The following is a 24,117-nucleotide window of genomic DNA, read 5'->3' as shown; positions in this document are numbered from 1 at the left end:
TTTATAAGATAGCTGGTTCTTGGATTGTTTCTCTAGACATAATCTGATAAAGCTTTTGCTTCCCAGCTCTCTATACATCCTTGATCAAAGGTAGTAAGCATAAAGGTTCATAAGCAGTACGAAAAGTACAATTCTTTTCTTTGTAGATTCTCACAAATCTGTTTTCTTTGGATTAGAGGGAAACATTAGCAGTTTATTTTTTAGGATGATGTAGAAATACTTAAATGTATTACAAGCCAATCACCACTGTTGCTATATCTTGATTTATGAGTACACTTTTCTTTTAAAAATATATTTGAATTGAAGAATGATTGCATTAATTCAGTACTTGTGATTTTCTGTTTTTGACATTAAACCTCAAAGATTACTATACAGATTCATTTACTGCTAGGTACAAAGGGGGCCCAATAATAATATTGTTTGAAGATAAGTAGTAAGCAATATTGTACCCTCTCATTTTTGGTGGGGGAAGTTTTGAAGATGTTGAGAGCACAGAACTACAAAACAGTTTGGTTTTCCTGGGGTTATATTAAAGGCTTTTGCCGAGTAGGAAGAATGGTTGGAACAGGAAGAGTACAGAAATAAGAGAATATTTAAAGACAAAATACCATTCTCATGAACTTCTGGGTATAGACTGAAGCAGACAGTGATTATTGAGGAGCTATGGAAAAGTTATGGGTCAACAGGTGGAGAAAAACCAGTGGTTCCCTAAGCACTGCTTGTAAACATTTGAATTCAGTAACAAATCTCCACAGCACTCTATATGAGTGCATTTCTTTGACTATTGTTCCAAATTGTTTATCAGCGAGTGTATAATTAAACTGGTTTAAAAATGTTTCTCTGAGGTTATCCCAAATACCTAAATGTTTCAAAATATCATGAAAAAAGAAACATGCTATCCTTCTCTACTCCCTCTTACCTATCTGAAGATTACTTAACCTTGGTGGCTGCAAAACAGGCACCAGCTTTCCCACATTAGCAACTATTTTATGTGCAGTTGAGTGTTCGGGAGCAATTAAGAAGACTCTTTGTGGAGCTATTTGTCCATCCCCCCCTCCCTCAAAAAAGATTAAAGGTGTAACAGACATTTATGACATAAATAAAAAAATAATCTAAAATTTACTACAGTGGGTTGAATAGTCACCCCCAAAAGATATATCCACTACCTCACCCTGGTTTCCTGTGATTGTGACTTTATGTGGAAATAGGCTCTTTGCAGATGTAATTAAGGATCTCGAGGTGAGAGCAGCCTGTATTTAGGGTGGGCACTAAATGTGATGATGACCGTCCTTAGAAGAGACAGAAAAGGAGAAGACACAAACATGGGGAAGAAGGCCATGTGAAGACAGGCAGACATCGAAGTTAGACTGCCACAAGCCAAGACTCGCCAAGGGTTGCCAGCAGCTAAGGAGACAGGAATGGAATGGTTTCTTTCTCAGAGCTTCTGTTGTTGCCCAGTTTGTGTTACCACAAACTGGGCAAACCAATATGTCTGCTAAATAACCAGTAGAGGTTACTAATATTGTTTTAATTTTCTAAACAACCCTCCATGTTACTGTGGTAAAGCTCTGTATCTCAATTGGCATGCAGAACAAAAGGCTTAAAAAAGGCTTTGAACACAAAGTGAAAAAGATAACACTAATGTCATAAATTCAAGGCATGTGTGACTTACATTGGAAGATGACCATCCAGTTGGGTACAGCACAGGAAAAGCATCTGATGTCAAATTGGGGAATGAAATTGACAGCTTAAATTTTGGCATAGGAAAATGTCCGCTTTTTCTAATCTACATAAAAAAAAAAGAAATGCCATATTTTTTTCCTCTTTTAAGAGCATTCTTTCAGTCATATTTATTCATGTTGAGTAAAGGAACATATTATCAAGACAATTTTGGAATAATCAATTCCTGAAATAGTAATAATTTTTTTAAAAATGCTTTAATGAGTCATATGGAAAACATAATGTAAATCAAAGCTACAGGTTTATTGATAATGTCTATTAAATACTGTCATTTATTTTTCTAAGAAGTCATTTTAATTGTACTTATTATGATGAAGTTAGAAACTAGGCCTTGATAATTTCTTCAGGGTATAATAATCAATAGTTTAAATAAAATTATTTTAAAATAATAAAATTACAAAGAAAAATATGCTGGAATACAGATTAAATGTTGAAACAACATGTTTCTACATGTCTTTTGATACTGCTATCTAACTTACAAACTTACAAGTAATTAATTTAGAATACTGATTTGAAGGTAATTTCTTACCAAGTAGAATAGGTTAATTTCATTTCCGAAGTCCTCAGTAGAATTAATAACTTCAGGGACTGTCTCATTGGCCGCAATTGAAATATGATATTCACTTGCAGAGCTTGAAAGGAATTAATTGGAAGAAGAAAATAAAACACAATAAATTTTAACTTTTATTTGACTGCATTCTCTTTTTCTTTCTCCATACCATGTAATTCCACAAAAATTATTTATTAAGATTTCAAATTGGGGGAAATTCTTCTACCCTGAAACTTGAAAATAAAATCTTTAAGGAAAAGGGTTATATGATTTAGTTCAATAATTCCTGACACTTATTTGGCCCTTAAATGTTAAAATACATGTAATTTAAAAAAAAATAAAAATTTCATTGTTACTGAGTAAAAAGTTTCCAGGAATTAACTTTTAAAAACTTAGTATTTTTAGTGGTGCTGATTTTTAAATACATTAATTTTTTTTTTTACATTTTCATAATTTAGAGTCCTATATTTACTACTGCTAAACTTAAAAATTTAATCTTCATACAACTTCTTCATGTTCTTTGGATGAACTTACTAGAATGAAATATAATATAAATAAATTCTAAGTAGCACTTCAGTTAGGAGAAAACAAAAATATGTAGAAATGTTTGCCAAAATTTGATATTAAATAAACAGAAAATTCACTGTACCAAGAGAAATGGATACAATAACAAAACAGGAAGCAGTCAATAGAATTTAAAAGCTAAGATACATAAGCAAAATCTTTAATCCTCATATTTTTGTGGTCTGTCATTGGTAAAGAATAAGCACCACAGAAAATAAATTAATAATATTTTTATACTGAATTGAACTTGCCACTGATTTGTATACTTTTTACATACTGTATCTGTAACAGAAGCTTGGAGGCCTGCTTAAGCAAGGGAATTTATAGAGGGAAAGTTTGCAAACACGATTGACTGAACAGATAAGAAGTTTGCAGGAGAAAGGATGGTTTACGATTAGCTAAAGAAAAAAAAACATAGCTCTTGTCAATGGGAAATGATTTAATCTTGTGTATTCATAATGGGCAGACTGATCAGATCCCATACGATGAGAGTAATGGCTAAGAAATATGCTGGTGACATTGCTCATCCTAAACATGATGACTTGTGAATGACTTCTGGGTCTTCAGCTTGTATTTAGCAGGTAAGACTGGCCCACTAATTCACTAGCATTTCACATTTTAGATTATTTAGCACAATGGTTTTCAAACTTTAGGGTGCTTGTGAATTACCAAGAGGGCTTTACATTAATCTCTGGGCCCCAACCCTAGAGTTTCTGATTTAGCAGTTCTGGGGTGAGGCCTGAAAATTTGCTTCTCTTAACAACTTTCCAGATGACACTGATGTTCTTGGCCAGGGACCAGACTTTGAGAACCACTGGGTTAGTAGAAAGGTACCACGCTAAAATGCCATATCCTCCTACCTGGAAAATTGCAGTCCAACTTCATATTTGACTGGGATAGAAATGTTTGCTTCATTATCAAAAAGGGTTTCAGGAGGTTCTTCGCTGTCACTGGAAAATAACCAACACATTCATGTTAAAATCATGAAACCATAGACTATTTAGAGACATTTTTAAGAATTGGAAAAAAAGCCTTTCTTGGCAACCAAATAAAAGCACAGAAGAGTAGAATTCCTGATTTTCAAATCATGGTGGGGCGTAGGAAGAGGCAGAGATGGGTATTGTTTAAAGTTTCCAAGTTGATTCTGACATGCAGTTAGGGTTGATAACCAAAGTCCAGTGGTTTGCAAACTTCTGCAGTGATAAGGGTAAGAACCCCTGGGACAACTGTTAAAATACACAGAGTGTTGGGTCTCTCTCCTAGAAATGTGGGCTTAGTAGGTCTGAGTCGGGGCCCAAGAATTTGAGCTTATTTATTTATTTATTATAGACGGAAACCTTGAAAGAGACTAGACTAGGGTCACACAGATAAGAGTAAATTTAAAATCTTTTGTCTTCTCATTCAGTATTCTTTCCATACTAAGTCCTTGATGTTCATGTTATTTGCAAAGCACTTATTTATTCCCTTGATTTTAGTTATCATTTCAATTATATGCTATGCATACACAAAATGTATGTGCATACACATGTACACATACACATACCTCATACTGCCCAGTATTTAAAAAACATTTACAAGATGATATAATTGTTGTGAACACTAGCTCTGGGGCCAAACAGTGGGAAATTTAATCTCTGTGCCTTGGTTTCCTCATGTATAAAATGAGGATTTTATAATTAAATGATTAATAAATGATATTAAATGAATGATAAATGTCCTTAAAACTGTGCCGGGGACATAGGAAATACTCAATAAGGGTTAGCTGTCATTATCATCACCCTTTCCACCAAAATAAGTGACCAAGTGCCATGCACACTATCTCATAGGATGGACAATGAGAACCTTCTAATGGTTCTGCTTGTTCCCAAGTGTCTAAAGTGGCTTGGGATGAGTGAGAGGACAGTGAAGGCAGCATCTTGCCTCGGGTTATAGGTATTTGTGTGACTGGAATGAATGGTCCCCTTCTTTCCCACCCATTCCACACTGCGGCCTAATTAATCTTCATAAGATGCATCTCTGTACATGACTTCACCTCTCAAAAACTTTTCCAGAAATGCTTCATTTCGCTATTCAGTACCCTCCATAATATGGTAGGGTGCACACTCCGTTTACCTCCCATTATTCCTTTAGTATTCTGCATATTTCAGCTAAATGGGTAACCCAATAACCCCAAATAGATCCTCAAGTAGACTACATTTGATTTTTTCTTATGCTGTGTATTTTGCCTTTACTGCTCAGCCTAATCTTATCCATCAACCTCTCAATTTTTGAAATGTTATTTATCCTTTAAGGTGCATCTCAATTATAATCTACTTGATAAAGCTTCCTTGAGTTCTTATTGCCAAGCAGATATAATTTCAACCTCCATTAAGTCTATCTGACACATGGTTTGTTTTTGTCTAAAGGAATTTCCTTACTTGACCCTTTATTACTGTTTATATACTAGACTCAAACCCCTTCTATAATATTTACCCCATAGGATTAATTTTTATATATCCTAAAGTGATTAATTCAATATTTCATCTGTAGTACATGTCAAATAAATATTTAATGAGTTGAATTGAATTGGGCATGTAGAATCCATCCATCTATCCATCCATCTATCCATTCTTTTTTATCTACATTTATTCACTCTACATCAATTTAATGTGCCAGATAGTGTGCTAGTTGCTGAGAAAGAAGAGGCCAAGGACACAGCTTGATTTCAGGAGCTTATAGGTCACAGGCTAATTACTCTTAGAAGAAAGTTAAGCTGCTATTTCAATTTCCTTATTAGTACTTTGCTGATTTTAGTCTACGTGCTCTATGATATCTTTCAGAAGATTTGACTGATTTGGACAAAACTTATTAAGCTATAAAAAAGTATCATGAAACTTTGAGTCCATATGATGATTCAGTTAACTATAATGGGCTGCTAGTAAAAAAATTTTATATTAGCAGAGCCTGTGAAATTTAAATATATTTCAATGCAATTTGGCAAATATAATTGATGTGTGATTACACTATGTTCTGTAGCTCTTATAACCATTGATTTAATCCAATTAGGTGCATTATTTCTATTAAATGAAAATTTCCTTAGTTTGCTAATTACTCATAGGGTGTTTCTGTGAAGCAAAGTGGTTTATTGTCTTCCACTTCTACTGGTCTCACACAAGCTATAAGAAGCTGCCAGTGATTATACAAAGCAAAACACTCTAATACATGAAAGAAATTTTATATCTGTGTAGACACATACACACACACAATCTACTCACAAACACATGTAAACCAACCTTGTTGCACTTAAATGAATGATCACGTTTTCCATGAGGTAAGATGAATTAAACTGAAATAATATTTTGAAAGTTATCTATGAAATAAAAATACATATCTTTAGTAACATGATAAAAGAAACATTTACTTTGATTAAAGTATTTAATTTACATAAATATTACCTAAACTCACATTGTGAAGTCAAGAACCCTAATTTTAATAAAACCCCATCACATCTCAAAATAGATACAGTAGAAGAAGATATGATGTACATATGCTTTTAAACATATACATGCAATAATCTTTGCATATTAATATGATATTAATATGAATTGTTTATACTAACTATAGCCCTCCTTAACTCAATAGGGAATACAGGAGCAAATACTCATACTGAAAAGTAACCTTCAATGAAAATGTATGCAAATACTTTTTTTTATCATTAAATGAGATAATTATTCTTTGCTTTAATGGAAACCAATGTTTTCTTTAAAAAGAGATGAAAAGTCTCACTTCATTTCTTTTCAACTTTGTGTTGGCAGTGTTAGCCACGGCAATAAGGTAAGAAAAGGAAATAAAAGGCATCCAGATTAGAAAGAATGCCTTCATTTGCAGATGACATGATCTTGTATACAGAATATTCTAAGGAATCCAGTAAAAACTATTAGAACTAATAAACGAGTTCAGCAAGGTTGCAGGGTATGAGATCAAAATATTAAATTCAATTTTATTTCTATACACTTTGTGCCAGTTTGAGTGTATTGTGTCCCCCAAATGCCATTATCTTTGTAGTCTTGTGTGGGGCAGAAGTTTCGGTGCTGGTTAGATTTGCTTGGAATGTGCCCCACCCAGCTGTGGGAGATAATTCTGATGAGATGTTCCCATGGAGGCTTGGCCCCACCCATTCGGGGTGGGCCTTGATCAGTGGAGCTATATAAATGAGCTGACTCAAAGAGAGAAAAGAGAGTGCAGCTGGGAGTGATGTTTTGAAGAGAAGCAAGCTTGCTGGAGAGGAACGTCCTGGGAGAAAGCCGTTTTGAGGCCGGAGCTTTGGAGCAGATGCCAGCTGCCTTCCTAGCTAACAGAGGTTTTCCGGAGGCCATTGGCCATCCTCCGGTGAGGGTACCCGATTGCTGATGTGTTGCCTTGGACGCTTTGTGGCCTTAAGACTGTAACTGTGTAGCGAAATAAATCCCCGTTTTATAAAAGCCAATCCATCTCTGGTGTTTTGCATTCTGCAGCATTAGCAAACTAGGACAGATTTTGGTACCAGAGAAGTGGGGTGCTTTTGCTGCTGAGTTTGCAAATACCAAACATGTTGGAACGACTTTTTAAATGGATAAGGGGGAATTTCTGGAAGAGTTGTGAGGAGCTTGATAGAAAAGGCCAAAACTGCTTTAAAGAGACTGTTTGTGGAAATATGGACTCTAAAGATACTTCTGATGAGGACTTGAACAGAAATGATGAATGTGTTGTAAATTGGAAGAAAGGCGATCCTTGTTTTAAAGTGGCAGAGAATTTGGCAAAATTGAGTCCTGGTGTCAGATGGAAGGAAGAATCTGGAAGCAACAACTTGGAATACTTAGCTGAGGAGATCTCCAGACTACGTGTGGAGGACATATCCTGGCTTCTCCTTGCAGCTTATAGTAAAATGCGAGCAGAGAGAGATAAACTTAGAACTGAACTCTTGGGTTCAAAGAAACCAGAAGTTGATGGCTTGGAAAATTACGGGCTTCCAGTGGGTAGAATCCCAGAAGCTACAGCCCAACCTGAGGACAAGCCAAGATTGGATAAGGAGTTAAGCAGAAAGGATTTGTGGAAACTCCTATTGTCTGATGGCTTTGACCCCTGCATGCTTCATGCAAAGCCAACAGAATTTTTGCGAGATCTTTATAGACAGAGCCATTGCCGGTCTGGACTGGAGGAGACAGACAAGGAAAAAATTAAAGGAAAAATCTCTTCAAAGACAGAGCCATGGAGGTTGAGGTCTGGAGTCAAGAGGTTTAGGGCTGGGAGAGCGGAGCAGCCCACATGCATGGAAAGGGTGAGTTTGCCCTGGAGGTCGAGGGCGGGCTTTCCGCCTCAATGCTCTGGAAGAGTTTTGGCACCTCAGGTCCCAAAGAGGGTGGAGCACATTTCCAGGGAATTGGGGAGAGCCTGGCTGCCACCACATTGTTCTGAAGGGGTTGAGCATGTGACCCGGAGATGGAAGGGAATCCGGGAGCTGCCCCGATGTTTGAGGAGGGTGGGGCCGAGAAGGTGGTCTCCCCAATGTGTGGAAATGTTGGAGCACTCACCTAAGTGTTTGGAGAGGAACGGGCTGCAGAAAAGGCCCTTGGGAAGGGTTAGGCTCCCACTCTCTCAAGCCCCAAGGATGCAACATTGTTCTGTAAATGACTCTCGGACTTTGAAATCTAATGGACTTTGTCCTGTGGGTTTTAGGAACTGTTTTGCTCCTGTTAACCCTGTTTTCCTTGCTGTTTCTCCTTATGGCAATGGAAATGTTTGTCCTATGAATGTCTCTCCTTTGTATATTGGAAGCACATAACTTGTTCTAGGTTCACAGATCCACAGCTAAAGGAAAATTATGCCTTAGGACTGACCACGTCTAAATTGATTTTGATGGGATTTTGTACTTAACTTTTGTTACTGAAATGATTTAAGTTTTTGTGATATTGTGATGGAATGAATATATTTTGTATTTGGAAAGATAATGTCATTTTGGGGTTCAGGGGGTGGAATGTGCCAGTTTGAGTGTATTGTGTCCCCCAAATGCCATTATCTTTGTAGTCTTGTGTGGGGCAGAAGTTTCGGTGCTGGTTAGATTTGCTTGGAATGTGCCCCACCCAGCTGTGGGAGATAATTCTGATGAGATGTTCCCATGGAGGCTTGGCCCCACCCATTCGGGGTGGGCCTTGATCGGTGGAGCTATATAAATGAGCTGACTCAAAGAGAGAAAAGAGAGTGCAGCTGGGAGTGATGTTTTGAAGAGAAGCAAGCTTGCTGGAGAGGAACGTCCTGGGAGAAAGCCGTTTTGAGGCCGGAGCTTTGGAGCAGATGCCAGCTGCCTTCCTAGCTAACAGAGGTTTTCCGGAGGCCATTGGCCATCCTCCGGTGAGGGTACCCGATTGCTGATGTGTTGCCTTGGACGCTTTGTGGCCTTAAGACTGTAACTGTGTAGCGAAATAAATCCCCGTTTTATAAAAGCCAATCCATCTCTGGTGTTTTGCATTCTGCAGCATTAGCAAACTAGGACACACTTTATAGCAATAAAAAATCTGAAAATGAATTTAAGAAAACAGCTCCATTTACAAAAGCACCAAAAAGAATATAGTGCAGTTGATGCTTGTTACTTGCAGTAGTTTTGGTCTATAAAGTCACCACAAATACTGAATTAGTGATCTATTGCTCCTAGAGGAAATACAGGTTAGGTTCCTGTGAGCCTATGGTCATAAAATTTTCATCAGCTGATTAATACATAACCTTGTTTTATGTGTGTCTCTGTTTAAAGATCCCTTACTTATTGTGTAATGTTGATTCATTAACTTCAAATGCACAGCCAAAAGCAGTGTAAATCAAGCTGGAACAAAGCTTATCTAACACATACATTTTCTCCTTATGGCACATCACAGTCTTCTTGCACTTAAGAACACTAGACAGCACTTCAGCATTAAACTTGGGGACACCAAGAGGCACAAAAATGCAAAAAAAAAAAAAAAAAAAAAAAAAAAGTGGCCCTAAATATTAAAACACAAAAAGGACACTTGTTTCCAGTATGAGACTGAAGCAAAAAGGCAGAACATTGCCTTGGGGGTTACAAATAAATTTTAGCGAGTAGGAAAATTAGTGAATATTGAATCTGAATAATGAGTACTGACTGGACATAGGAATAAGTTTACAAAAGAGGGGCAGTATTTGTACTCTAAAAACCACAAAATATTGTTGAAAATACTTACAGGAGTTCTAAAAATAAATGGAAAGATCCTATGGTCATGGATCAGAAGACTAAATATTGTTAAGATGACAATACTTGCCAAATTTACCTACAGATTCAATCTAATCCCTATCAAAATCCCAGCTGGCTTTTGTGCAGAGATTGAAAAGCTGATTCCGAAATTTATATGGGAACACAAGGAACCCAGAATGGCCAAGACAATTTTGAAAAAGCAGAACAAAGTTGGAGGCCTTACACTTTCTAACTTCAAAACTTAATTTAAAATGTTGTACTGGCATAAGAATATATATGTATATATGTAGATCAAAGAATATAATTGAGAATCAAGAAATAAACTCTCACATTTACAGTCAATTAATTTTTGACAAGAAGGACAAGACAACTAAATGGGGAAAGAATAGTTTTTTCAACAAATTATGTGAGGGCAATGGATATCCACATGTAAAGAATGAACTTGGATACGTTCTTCACACCAAACACAAAAAAGTACATCAAAATGGATTATAGGCCTAAATGTAAGAACTAAAACTATTAAATTTAGAAGAAAACACAAGAAAAAATCTTCATGACCTTGGGCTAGGCAAAGCCTTCTTAGATATGACACCAAAAAAAATAGATAAGTTGGACATTATCAAAATTAAAAAAACACATAGTGCTTCAAAAGACACCACCAAGAAAGGGAAAAGACAATCCACAGAATCGGAGAAAATATTTGCAAATTGTATGTCTGATAAGGGATTTGAATCTAGACTTCATAACGAACTCACAATTCAGTAATAAAAAAGACAACTAATTCAATAATGGGCAAAGAATCTGAATAGACATTTATCCAAAGAAGATATTAGGGAAATGCAAATCAAAATCACAATATAACATTTTATACAAACTAGGATGGGTACAATTAAAGAGCTAGACAATAACAATGTGGATAATTTGGAATCCAGCAATGTATACAAAATGGTGCAGCCAGTTTGGAAAACAGTTTGACAGTTCTCCAAAATGTTACACATAAAGTTACCATATGACCAGATACCCCTAGGTTTGTACCCAAGAGAACTGGAAACATGTTAACACTGAAACTTGTACACAAATTTCACCTATTATAGTAGTAATTATTCATAGTAGACAAAAAGCGAAAGCAACCGAAAGTCCACTAACCAACGAATAGATAAAATGTTGTATGGCTAAGCAATGAAAAATTATGTGGCAATAAAAAGGAATGAAGTATTGATACATGCTACAACATAGATAAACCTTGAAAACATTATGCTAAGTGAAAGAAACCAGTCACAAAAGTCCACATATTGTATGATTCCATTTATATGAAATGTCCAGTATAGGCAAATTCATACAGACAGAAAATAGATCAGTGGTTTCTAGGGCTGGAGAGAAATGTGGAGTGATTGCTAATGGTACGGGGTTTCTTTTTGGGGTGATAAAAATGTTCCAAAATTGATTGTGGTGGTTATAACAATTCTATGAATATACTGAGAACTATTGAATTGTATACTTCATTGGGTAAATTGTATGGTCTAGTAACTATAACTCAATGAAGCTGTTAACAAAGGGAGAGAGAGAGAGAGGAAAGGAGAGGTTCTGTACAAATTTCTAAATCAATCTGTTTGAAAGAGTATTTCTTTTTCCTACAGTCCTACATAGGAGACTTCAACACTAGAATTTTGCAGCTCCATTCTATCAGATAAATTATCCAGTATAAAATTTTAATTTCGGTTTTGGAATTTGAATTTCATCATGAAGTTATTGGCTTTTGATCCCAAGCTGTTAAAAATTTGAACTCAACCTTGTTCATTTATGTCACCCTAAACTACCATTTGGAAGATTTATATATTTGGCTTTGGGCTTATTGTTTTTTGCATCTATATCACAACATCTATTTTGTTTAATCTGCTCACCACTTCTCCTCTTCTCAGGAAAGGATATCCAACTTTACATGTGATGTTACGATTTGATTCACAACTGTCTTTTTGGATAGCCTAGGAAGAAAAGTAGAAAGAATTAGAGCAGACAAGCAAGTAGGCAGACTACATAAAGTTTGGTTTCCTAAAATTTTCCTAGCTGTGCCTTGGTGACTGTCCTGCCAAGATGAGTTTCTCAGCTTAGGTGGGAGACTCACAGCATCCTGGGATCATAGCCCAGGGAAATCCAAAAACATCACTTAGATTAAAGATGATTTAAGGAACAAGCACATCACACTAACTCACCTAAATCCTCACTTGTAAAACTGGAGTACTAACAGCAACTACCACACAGGGTGGTTGAAGTGACTGGATGAAATAATTCATATGTACCAACTGGCTCAGCGAAGCCCATGGTGAATGCTGCGGACGAGTCATGAGATGAGCTTAGCACATTTGGGGTAAGAGCACAGGCTCTGAACTGGGACCACCAGAGCTTAAACCCTGACTCCGCCATTTTAACTTGATCCTCGCCAAGATTCCTGACCTCTCTGGGCCTTATTTTGTTAAGTGGGGTTAGTCATACTCTATTTCCTCAAACTTAAGATGCCATTGGCTATGAGATTCACCATTATTTTATGTACCAGTAAGAAAGAAAAAAAATGCTGTTAATTAAATATACCATCAAGTGTGAAATTCAATTACAGAGGTGTTACATGTAAGAAAGAAAACCCAGTCACTGAAGTACTGAAGTACAGTAATACCTTCTTATTAATGAATTAGTGAGACTTAAATAAGCAGAGTCCTTAGAACATTGCCTTATCCATATACAATTTAAGAAAGGGTAGATTTCATTATTACTATATTGCTATTGTTAATAGAAGAAGGTGGTGCACTGTTGGTTTTATAGTTCTGCCCCTCTGCTAAGACCACTAAGTCAGCTAAAGAGGGATGCAGGCAAATGATTTTTAATACAGTCACCTTTCTAGAGAAAAAAGTCAGTGGTAGTATTTTCCCAATATGACTTTGCATATTTGCATTTATAATTAACATTCTTAACTGAATCTAAAACATGTGGTAGTTAATACATGACATGTTTTCAAGCCTATCTCAGTTATTACATCCCTAAGTGAAATCCTAACAAATGGAGAGAAACATCAGTGGAAATTTGAATTTACAGTAATTGGACAATAGGTTTTAAATAATATGTATAAGTGTATGAATTTTTAATATTTTAATATAAATGTATACAGAGTTTTAGCTCAGGGGAGTTCATTTGGAGATTAGGATAAAAGTGTAGATTAAATTTGGTAACACTAATGATCCCTGATACAGCATCTGATGCAGATACCCGCTATTGCCAAGATGTCAAAAAGCTTCTGCTACAAATAAATGAGACACAGTCATTTAACATGAATCTCTTGCCAATGTAAGTATTTTGCATAAAATGAAGAAAATGTTTTCATGATTTTTCTGCATGTAGTTGTTTAATACATGTGTTATTCCCTCTGTCTGCTAACTGTTTTGGCTTTGATTTCCTTGACTCAGCCTCATTTTCAGCTACTCTGTGGAACACACAGTTTTGATGTATCACTGATCCTTTTCTCACATCAAATCCAAGAAGATGCAAAGATCTCCAAAGAAATAAACCGAGACAAAAGCTTAAAGGAAAGCTTGGTACCTGCAACATGAGTGAATACTAACTTTGTACAAAATATTTTCTATTCTTTGAAAACAATACAATAACAACTCAGTAGTCAGAAAAGTAGGTTCAATAAATTAGTATTATAAGAATAAATGAGTGAACAATTAAAAGCTTACCTCAATTCCTGAAAAAATTAGATTTGGAGAATAATGCACTATTGTTCTGGTGTTATAGGCACTATCCTTTTTATTTTTGACTGTTAGGCTAACATTGAACTTATCATTGTGGGACTTGACGATAAGCAGATCCTTTGCTGTTGTGGATACATCCAGCGTGAGGTCTGAGATACATTTTTCCTTGTTTCCACAATCTTTGGCAAAGGGAATCTGAAACGGTCACAGAAAACTACCTTTCAAAATTCAGTTAAGCATTATTGAAAATTATCTAGTAATTGGGGTAACAGAAATCACATATTGCCAAAATAAGCTAAGAAGTCCATAAAGAGGATAGATTTCACTATAGAGAGCCTAAAGGATTTTATATTTATTCCTATAATTTATACGGGAAAAGAATAAACTTTTACTTTGGGTATAAGTTCTAGTTTTTTAAAGAATGGAGAGTTTTCACAGATGTTTTTTACTGGGTCAGTCTGCCTGGGTAGAACAGCTTCAAAAAATCAAAGTGTGCTTAATCTAAATCTATCAGGTAACACTTTAACACTCAACTCTTATGAAATTTCTATTAAAAACAATCAAATACTTAGGAATGCAATGGAAATCAGTCAAGGGGGCACAAAGTGATTGAGCCACGTATCTGAGAGTTTTCCTTGACTGCAATGCTTCATTACATCTCATCCCCATTATCCAAACCAAGAACTGTCTGTTCTACCTCTCCTCTAAATATCTCTCAAATCCTCCTGCCATCACCTCTCTAATCCGTCTCCTCATTTCCTCCCTGAACTAAAAAGCAACAGCCCCCTAACTCGTCTCCCCATCCACTCTTATTTCCCTCCAATCATTCTCCACCTGGCAGAGGAAATAATCCTTTAAAAACACAAATCTGGTCCTGTTTAAAAATCTTCAATAGCCTTCCACTGCAGTTCAAGAGTTTAGAATCCCTCCAGTGGCACAAAGTCCCGAATGACCTGGTCCTTGTCTTGCCTTTGGCCTCATCTCTCATCATCTTTCCCCCTTGCTCTTTACTTCTGCCCAACTGGTGAGTTTAATTTAGGTTTGTTTAGTTTATTCTCTTTTGTGCCTCAGGACCTTCACACATACTAAGCCCTCTGCCTGAAACACTGCTGTGCTGGTTTGTGTATATTATATCCCCCAGAAAAAGCCATATTCTTTGATGCAATCTTGTGGGGGCAGACATATTAGTGTTGATTAGGTTGGAACCAGTTGGTTCAGTATTTCCATGCAGATGTGACTCAATTAACTGTGGGTGAGACCTTTCATTGAATTACTTCTATGGAGGTGTTGCCCCACCCATTCAGGGTGGGTCTTTATTAGATCACTGGAGTACTTTAAAAAGAGCCACACAGGCTCAGATGCAGAGAGTAACTGAGAGTGACATTTTGAAGAGGAGCTGCAGCTAAGAGAGGACAAAACGCCCCAAGAGCAACATTTTGGAGAATGTCATTTTGAAATACAACCTGGAAGCAAGCAGACACCAGCCATGTGTCTTCCGAGTTGACATGTTTTTCTGGATGTCATTGGTCATCCTTCAGTGAAGGTACCCAACTGATGATGCCTTACCCTTGACACTTTGTAGCCTTCAGACTGTAACTTTGTAACCAAATAAACCCCCTTTATAAAAGCCAACCCATTTCTGGTGTTTTGCATTCCGGCAGCACTAGCAAACTGGAACAACTGCTATCCCCACTCTTCTTAATAGGATGAAAGATTAGGTCTTCACTTACATGTCACTCAGGGGAGTGCACCTTGACTTTCTAGCCTAGATAGAAACTCCCACAGAGCTCTGAAATTCTCCTCCACAGTATCCATTCTAAACATTACTATAAAATACCTTTTTCACAGGTAGACAGGTGCAATACTTGTTATGTATAGGACACTCAGTAAGTACTTTTGGAAGGAAGGAAGGGTGGGTGGAAGATAGGTGTAAGGGGATCACTAATTTCCCATCCTTAATTTTCCCTCCATTGGTGCCTCACTCAGGACCCCCCTCTTCCACCCCTCACCTACTCTTTCTCAGGGTGGGGCAATGGCTTGGACTGTAAATTTGGAAGCAGGTACTGGGAGAACTCAGCCAAGTTCCCATCTCTTCTGCTTTTGGTGTGGCAGTGTGCCCACAGGAAGCATACATTCTGCTCTGCTCCTACATTTTGCAAATTTTACAAGGTGGGCCCATGAAGGAGGCCTGAAGATGATCAGCATTGTGGTGACCTAGTTGGTATCTGTGGTCGGGTCCATGGTTCAGGATGAGGACGTCTCTTACTGCCACAAGCTTCAACCATGCCCTGCATCCTTGGCCTTATTAGTAACAACAGGGAGAGTTCAATCTCCAGCTGGCAACTCTTGGGTCTTTCTTTCAGTTGATCTGAATTCAGGCAAGGTGAAAATGGGCGTCATTTACTACTTGTCTTAAACTCCAATAATAGAAAGAAGAATTGGGAAAAGTGTAGAAGGGTCTAATTCTTTATAAAAATATATAATTGCTTTGGGGTTTTGTTTTTGTGTCTGTGCGCACATTTATGCACTTCAGGATTTTTTCCTCATATAGTCACAAATAGGTGTTCTGAATGAAAAAAAATCCAACTTACATATTCATGTACTGAGTTTGGTAGAGAATCATCAAGAACAGGTCCACTTTCTGGATCAGTAAGATTAAAATCCAAGGTTATCCTCACAGAGTCCCGAAAGTCATGCTTGTCCTAGAGGTGGAGACATAAAGTATATTATTGGTATCATATTTATTTCATGTTCTGACCTTGTTCTGGTTTCCTCCTTCTGCCCCTGTGGATCAGGCACACTGAAATATTCTTGTGCACCTAATTGGACATCTCACTTCTTCAGAATTTTGCCTCACTGCAGAGGGGACTGCCATTCTGCTTTGACAAAAGACACAGCTAGAATGCAAAGGTTTCAGATTATTACCAGTTGACTCCCCTACAGCTCCCTGGGGGACCTGCTGGAATGATGGGATACGCTGTTCCTTGCCATGTCAGGATACACTCCCTGAGCTGCTTGCATGACATCATTGTTTCTCTGGAGACCTCAAGCTAAAAATCACTATGGAAACTTCTAGGAAAGTCTCCCAACTTAAGACGGACAAACTCTACTGAAGTTGAACTGCATTTCATTGATATAATTAATTCATTAATATAACATATAGCTACAGGTGAAAGGACTTGATAATATAATATAATGCAATGGGATAATGTATATAAGGTAAATATGATTAAAATTGTTAATATTATCATTCATAACAGCCACCATTTATGGCATGTCCAGCATTATGATCTTTATATATATTATTGCTAATTATTTCAACAGTCCTCCATTATGGTCCTTATTCTAAGGATGGAAAACTACGCTCTTCACTAATGTTACTCAGGATGTGGGGAAGCTTGGATAACAACCTGAGCCTGGCTGACTCCAGAATAAAAGTTAAAAGGATCTGTTATAATTCAAAAGAGTTTTGGAAATTTTAAAACCAGTTCATTCCTTTTAACACTAGTATCCAGTGTTAGATACTAGTATCGAGACATAGTTAGGTATTGAATTTGTGGACAAATATAAACTGCATTGATTTTTAGCGGATTTGGTGGTGGTGCTATATTTGGTTTTATGCCCTTTCAAATTGTATCTGAGTCTAACTCCTAAATGTTCAGTTCTGTTGAACTAAATAGGAGGGACAACTCCACTTTTATTTTTCAGATCATAGATTGATCTTAGAGTTGACAGAAAAAGTTTATTTTGATATATATCATGGAGAATATTGACATGAAAATCAATGAGGGGGTATAAATATGGTGCACTGAGATGAACATTTTCTGCCACTTTCCTGCCCCGAGCTATAATTTTCAAAATATAGAGTATCAATACATTAAGAATATAGAAGTAAACCAGAGGTGAGGAAACAGTTTCCTTTGAAGTCCAAGATCATGTTCAGGTCTCTAAGTCTCAGTTACTAAAATCAAATGTTTTCTCGTTATCTCCATTCTGTTTTTTAAAATGAGTATCATGTACATTTTAAGAAAATCATTATAACATAATGGATGAAAACTCCTTGGCCTTGTTGGAGAACCTTCCACATACACAGTGTACCAACAAAATGCATTTAAAATGGTTCACATTGGCTTACTAGCCATCTCTAGAAATTAATCATTTGCTTTCCAAGGTTCACTGATTCACTAAAATTGAAAGAAAATGAGGCAACACAAAGCCTACTGATGACAGTAGATTTCATTTTTTTCTTCAGTATAAAGTCAAAGAGTGGGATACATAGTTTGGTGGACACGAGAAACCTCAGAAAGCATATGGCCCAGCATCTGTCTCCAGAGCGGTGACTACTTATCTTCCGCATTTCACAGATGAGGCCCACAAACGGGAAATTGTGCTTTCAAGCTGAAAGAATAAATGAATGAATCTAGGTCTCTTCTCCAGTGCACCATGTTTTACACTATTGCACAATATGTGGATGTCTGGTCACACACATGGAAGTCTAAAGGTATTTTTAGGAAATGTATTTGGAAATGAGAAAATCGGACCTGTGATTTTTTTTGATGAAAATGAATAAAAAATGAATAAAATAAAGTTTACTTTATGATGTGCACTTTGGAATAAAACAGTAAGAATATTTGATTACCTTGTAATAAGATATCTATGATTTATTTCTGATTTGGAATAAGGCAGCTATATTATATGATTTACTTGCCAACATGTAGAAGGAGTGCTTAGTGCATTCTGAGTCTCGAACTGTGATGTTTCTTTGAATCCTTCTCTCTTGAGTTCCAGAGAAAAAACTTCGTGATATCTGTCTTAGTGAATCTAGTATGACACGGTACTGCATATCTGCACAATTAAAAAAAGAATAAAGAATAAATGAAAGAAGTATTTATTCGGGAGTGATTTTCATATGGTCCAAGTCATTAAATTAGCATTATAGAAAAACTTCTTCAGGAATCATTCCACAGAAAGGTTTTATTCAGCATATCTACATTACAGTAGTGCAATGATATTTGCAGTTGTGAGGCCAAGTTTGAAGAACTTTATAGAACTGCTTTCTCAGTCCAATATGGTTTTAATGTCTAATTACACTTATTTATGCATGTGTGTAGATGTGTGTATAAACATACCCTATACATACACATAATATGTACACTTGCCACACGTCACCTCATTTCCTGACCATGTCAGGTTCAGATTACAGAATGCTTACTGGATTTTCATTTAGAAGTTTTGCTTTCATTTAGAAAAGTTGGAGCCCTGCTTGTAATATTGATTTTTGTTACATTTTAATAGAGACAATTAATGACATTTTTACCTCTTTCATAAAAAGACATTTGAGGTTATTTTCACAACACAATTAAGGTTTATAAAATAAGGAAAACAAGTTAAACTTTCTACTTTCTATGGAGGTTACAGTCCTCTTTATTTGATTGCTTAGTTTCTATATAAAAATTACAAAAGGCAATGAAATAATGCTGCATATGAAAACCTAAATCATTATCGTCCATTCTTATACCTCATTTTCTTCTTATCTGGGGACTATTTCAGAGCATAAATATGTGCATATAGAGCAAACAGAAAAATAAATTTTAGGGATTAATGATTTTTCTCATTCTATTTATATTTGGTCTGCAGAGTGAATTACTCTTCTGCAGCCAAAGGCCTTTGTTGCTTGACTCCAACCTATTTCAACATAATTAAAAATTGCCATATTAAATATAGAGCAGAGGGAGGAGGAGGACACACGGGCGGACGTGCAGCACCTGACAGCAGTACAAGGAACAACTCTGACTCAAAAACCAGGGCCATCTTTCCAACGGGGCCAAGGGATAGTGGGAATGTGAGGGCAGCGAAACATTCAGGGCCTTCCTGTGCAATACCAGGCTTCCCCAGGAGGGGGCAGGAGACAGAAGAGAGGATTCTTTCTGAAAACCATGGGAAGGAAAACTGGGCTCATTTGGAGAAAATTATAAGAAACTCTGCTTCTGAATTGGTATCTCATTTTTTTTTTTTAACAATCTGATTGTTTGTGGTAAATGGTGGAGCCTGAGGTGAATGTTGCGTGTTGAGGTCACGTCATACAAATATGTTTCTGCTCCAGAATTCACTGGGTTCCATGACCTGTTCTGCGGCAGACTGTTTTTCAAGGTTCAACATGTTCACAGGGAGGAAATACAGTATCTTACTAGATTACATCGTGCTGGAGCAAATATATTGTCTAATCACTCAAAAGTATTTGCTGCCTATATATTGCACTTACCAGCTTCATAAATAGTGTCTTCTTTGGACTTTAACTTCACATGAAAACACACTGTAGCATTTATGCACACTGTTTCCTTTCCCTCAACGCGACAGTTTTTCTTCTGAATATTCACTTTATTTGGTTCAAAGTTCATGGCCACTTTAACTACAGCCACATCTCGGGACCTACAAATACACAAACAATGGTGATTACTCACACATTTTTACTTGAAGTCAACGTCAGCAGTTGGGGAGAGCAATGTGAATGCATCAGAAGAAGTTCTTCTTTTTGTATGATATGGCCTCTAATTCTTTCATAATTTCCTTAATGAATCTTTGATACATAAGATATTGTATCTGATGTTCTGAGAACATCCAGGTTTTGGAACCAACTTGGGCTTTTGGTTGATAGGCGAGAGATCTGCTTTTGCTCTTGAGGGAAAAAAGAAGGAACCAAGGGCCCAGTACAACCTGAGAAACAAAACAATATTTTGGGGTCTCTGAGGCTTTTTCCAACCTGGAAAGGGTCCAGAGACCCCTAGAGAACCTGTGGGTCCCTACTAGTTTTTTTCTGGACAGTAATACTAGGCTGTTCTTATAAGTTCAGCCTTGCTCTTGTTTCCGGGAAGGAGAAGCAAAATAACATATGAAGCATTGTACTAGCTACATATGTTATTTAAATCTTATATTAATGTTAATTGTAAGAAATATAATCTCTCTATATATTGAGATAACTGAGGCTCAGAGTTTAAATATTTTACCCAAGGTCAAAAGCTGTTAAGAGAAAAAAACTGGAATTTAAATCTAGTCCTTCTAACACCAAAGCCCAGTGATTTCCACTTATTCAGATTGAGAGCAGAATAATATCTCAGGCAAGGAGAGTGTGTGGAGCCTGAGGTCACTGTCTTAAAATCAATTCAGCATAATTGATGGACGCTTTTACCTGGTTTCTGCATTATGAGCAGAACTGGCTCTTTGTAGATAGGTATCTTGCAAATAGAGAAGCCACCCAGCTTATGCTTTTGTATTTTAAAAAATTACAGCTATTTTTCTTTTAAAACAAATTTACTCACAGAAAACATGGAAAACATAAAAAGGTATAAAGAAAACACAAATCCCATGAAATTCTACCACTCAGCAATAATCACTATTCACATTTGCTATACTTATTGTTTTTTCTTTGCAGAAGAATATATAGACACACAAACATATACACACATATACGTACATACAGATACACATATACACAGGCACATATATATGTATGCATATGTACTTTTTTACTTATCATAATATAATGAACAGCTTCACACTTCTTATATTTTTCTGAAAACATTTTTAATGGCAGTATACTGCTCGAATGTATGCATGTACCCTCATCTATTTACTCAGTCTATGATTGGATACTTAGCTTCTGTTCTTTTCTTTTTTAAATGGTTATTATATACAGTGCTGTGATGACTCTAAATATCATATATTTTTGACTATATTTCTGCATATGTTTAAGAATTTTTAAAAGTAAGAATGTTTTAAAGCTTTTAAACACTTACTGACAAATATCTCCTGTTAAATAAAATAAGACAGCCACCCTGGGAATTGCCATTACTGGCTCCCTTTCCAAGAAATGGCAGGGACTTTTTAGAAGATAAAAATTGGTCAAGGATGAATACAGATCAGAAAGTGGAGCATTCCTGATTATGTGCAACCTGAGCAACATTTAATGATAAGATGGTCTCCGTCGGGTGGAAAGAGCCTATTAAAAATGGACAAGTATACTATACAAACAGATGTACAGTTCCTGCTTTGTGAGACCCTTAATTTCTCATTACGATTATTTCTGAGTATTTTATTTTTAGTTAATTTTGAAAGTAGAATAAAAGTCAACCAATCCTTCTAACTGGGAAACTTAAATGTCAATCAATCCTTCTAACTTCCCACTTGAACTCCCCTAATTGCCTTTATAAGTTGCTGCTCACCATTTTGAGACTCTTGCTTCCCTGGTTTGCAATCTGCCTGCTGTAGCAATTTCTCTTTCAATAAACCTGCAGCTTTGATAATATTGGTGACTTTGTTTCTTTTGACACTTGTAATCAGTTTGAGTCAGGCTACACTTCCATCAACAATGAGTGAGCATGTCTGGTTTTCTACTTACTACTATAGATTATCCAGACTCCAGGCTGCCTCCACCATTCTTTGACTTCCCTCCCTGCCCCAACTGGATCTTTATAGGGCCTATGGCTGGGTCTAATCCATAGGATGGGGCTCTTCCTGCCTGCCTGGACACCCTTGACTGCCAGGTGTGCTTCTGCTTATTGCTGCCATCTGTATCCACTCTTAATCCTGCTTCAGTCCTGCAAACCTTGGTCTCATGTTCCAGCATCCTGGTTTGGTCCATCCAGTTGCCAATGGAGCTGGGGTGACCATAGGGACCTGACTTTGCCATTTTTAACCCAAAAATGATAAAGCCTTGACTTGGGGACTGGAGAGGCCATAAATAAGTTTGCAGAGCTTTGTGAGAAGCCCTTGAAACAAAATTGGAGGAAAAAGGGTCCTTAAAACATACTTTGCATATAAGAATATTAATACAATAAATATTTGTGAATTATAGTCAGCATGATAGACTAACTCAAGATTATCAGTTGAAACAAAAACTAGAGTTAGCCTTTGTTCCAGACACTAGTGACTTCTGGTTTTGAGTGCCTTGGTTTCAGGTGGGTTCTCCCCAAAGTCAGAGCAGCTCTGCTGCCCACACTCTCCTTTCCCCAGGCATTGCCTTTAAGTTTTCCTTTCCCTTTATTGTACAGTGGTTTTTAAAGTTTTTTAAAGCATAAGGATTATAATATCTGGACAATTTAGCATTCTTTTTCATTTGATCATTAGTTCTTGAGCATTATTTTGAATGATGAAAGAAATCATCTAACTTCATCTCTTTATCTTTTCTCTCTTTCAAATTTTTCTTTACTATTATTCTAGATAACTTTTTTGGAAAAAGATCATCAAAGTCTGTTTCCATCTGAATTATATTAAACCAATGCATTAATTTGGCTGAATCAGCATGTGGACTTCCCATCAAGGTACACTGCATACATAATTTTATTTATGAAGTCCTTTCTTTATATTTCTTAAGGAAGTTGGTAATGTCCATCAAAATGATCACACACTTTTCTCATTAAGATTATTTCTGAGTATTTTATTTTTAGTTAATTCTTGCAAATAGAACCTTTTTTGAAACTGTACTTTCTAACTGATTATATTAGGGTATAGAAATGCTATAAATGTTTGTATCTGGTCACTCACTAGGGTTTTATGGTTAACTGAAAGGGTTGGGGCAATTTGAAGATGCAGGCATTTTAAATGCTGAGCAAAAGATATTACTGAAATTGCCTCTTTGCTTGACTGACAACAGAAACACGTTCAGACAGTGCCACAGACTTGTCTAATTCTATCCTTTGGGTAAATGATAAAGTCAACTACCCTTGAGAAGTTGAAAGCAACTCAAAGTTAGGGACAATTTCTTGTTAAAACGCATCCTCTATGAGACCTCCCTTTCCTCTGCATCTCTCCCAAAAAAGAGGGCCTATTATAAGATTTGACTCTACCAGTTCCTTAGTATGGTTTCCTTATTCTTAAGACTTAGCAACTCCTCCATTTTACTCAACTATGTAACTTATATAATGGATCACAAAAGGATATAGATACTTGGTATGGAATTCTGTGTTACATAGTATCGGATTAATTGGATGTTATTAAAATACATACCAGAAGAGGGCAGCACCACCAAGGCCCCCGATAGTCACATCAGTCAGCCCATCACCATTTAAATCCATTTCTCCGTGGATAGACTGGCCAAAAAATTTCAGTGTCTCGCCATCCCCTCCTGATGGAATACGCTGTGAAAATCCCAACAGAGAGGCTTATTTATGAAATAAGAGTCTGTTCAAAATAGTTTCAAGTAAATCTGAAAACTTGAATTGGTTAACAAAGGTTAAAATATAAAGACCTTTGGAAACTTGCCCAAGAGGGCCCTCATGTAGAGACAAGAGGAAATAGATGTTCCCACA

General features: G+C 36.6%; 1 protein-coding gene across 1 annotated transcript in view; it reads right to left on the bottom strand.

The window, feature by feature from the left end:
* Positions 1-24,117, bottom strand: part of ITGA1 (integrin subunit alpha 1) — a 166,686-nt gene that overhangs the window by 10,906 nt on the left and 131,663 nt on the right. Inside the window, exons 17-26 of the mRNA XM_037798951.1 lie at positions 23,816-23,946; positions 20,076-20,242; positions 18,522-18,658; positions 16,405-16,515; positions 13,799-14,008; positions 11,975-12,055; positions 6,127-6,203; positions 3,715-3,804; positions 2,270-2,372; positions 1,673-1,786 (exon numbers count right to left, since the gene is read on the bottom strand). Coding sequence (XP_037654879.1) covers positions 1,673-1,786; positions 2,270-2,372; positions 3,715-3,804; positions 6,127-6,203; positions 11,975-12,055; positions 13,799-14,008; positions 16,405-16,515; positions 18,522-18,658; positions 20,076-20,242; positions 23,816-23,946 — 1,221 coding nt within the window. The remainder of the gene's footprint in view (positions 1-1,672; positions 1,787-2,269; positions 2,373-3,714; positions 3,805-6,126; positions 6,204-11,974; positions 12,056-13,798; positions 14,009-16,404; positions 16,516-18,521; positions 18,659-20,075; positions 20,243-23,815; positions 23,947-24,117) is intronic.

This window comes from Choloepus didactylus, chromosome 11 (genome assembly GCF_015220235.1).
Source record: "Choloepus didactylus isolate mChoDid1 chromosome 11, mChoDid1.pri, whole genome shotgun sequence".
In the NCBI taxonomy this organism is placed as follows: Eukaryota; Metazoa; Chordata; class Mammalia; order Pilosa; family Megalonychidae; genus Choloepus; species Choloepus didactylus.
This window is presented reverse-complemented; position numbering and strand designations above follow the sequence as displayed.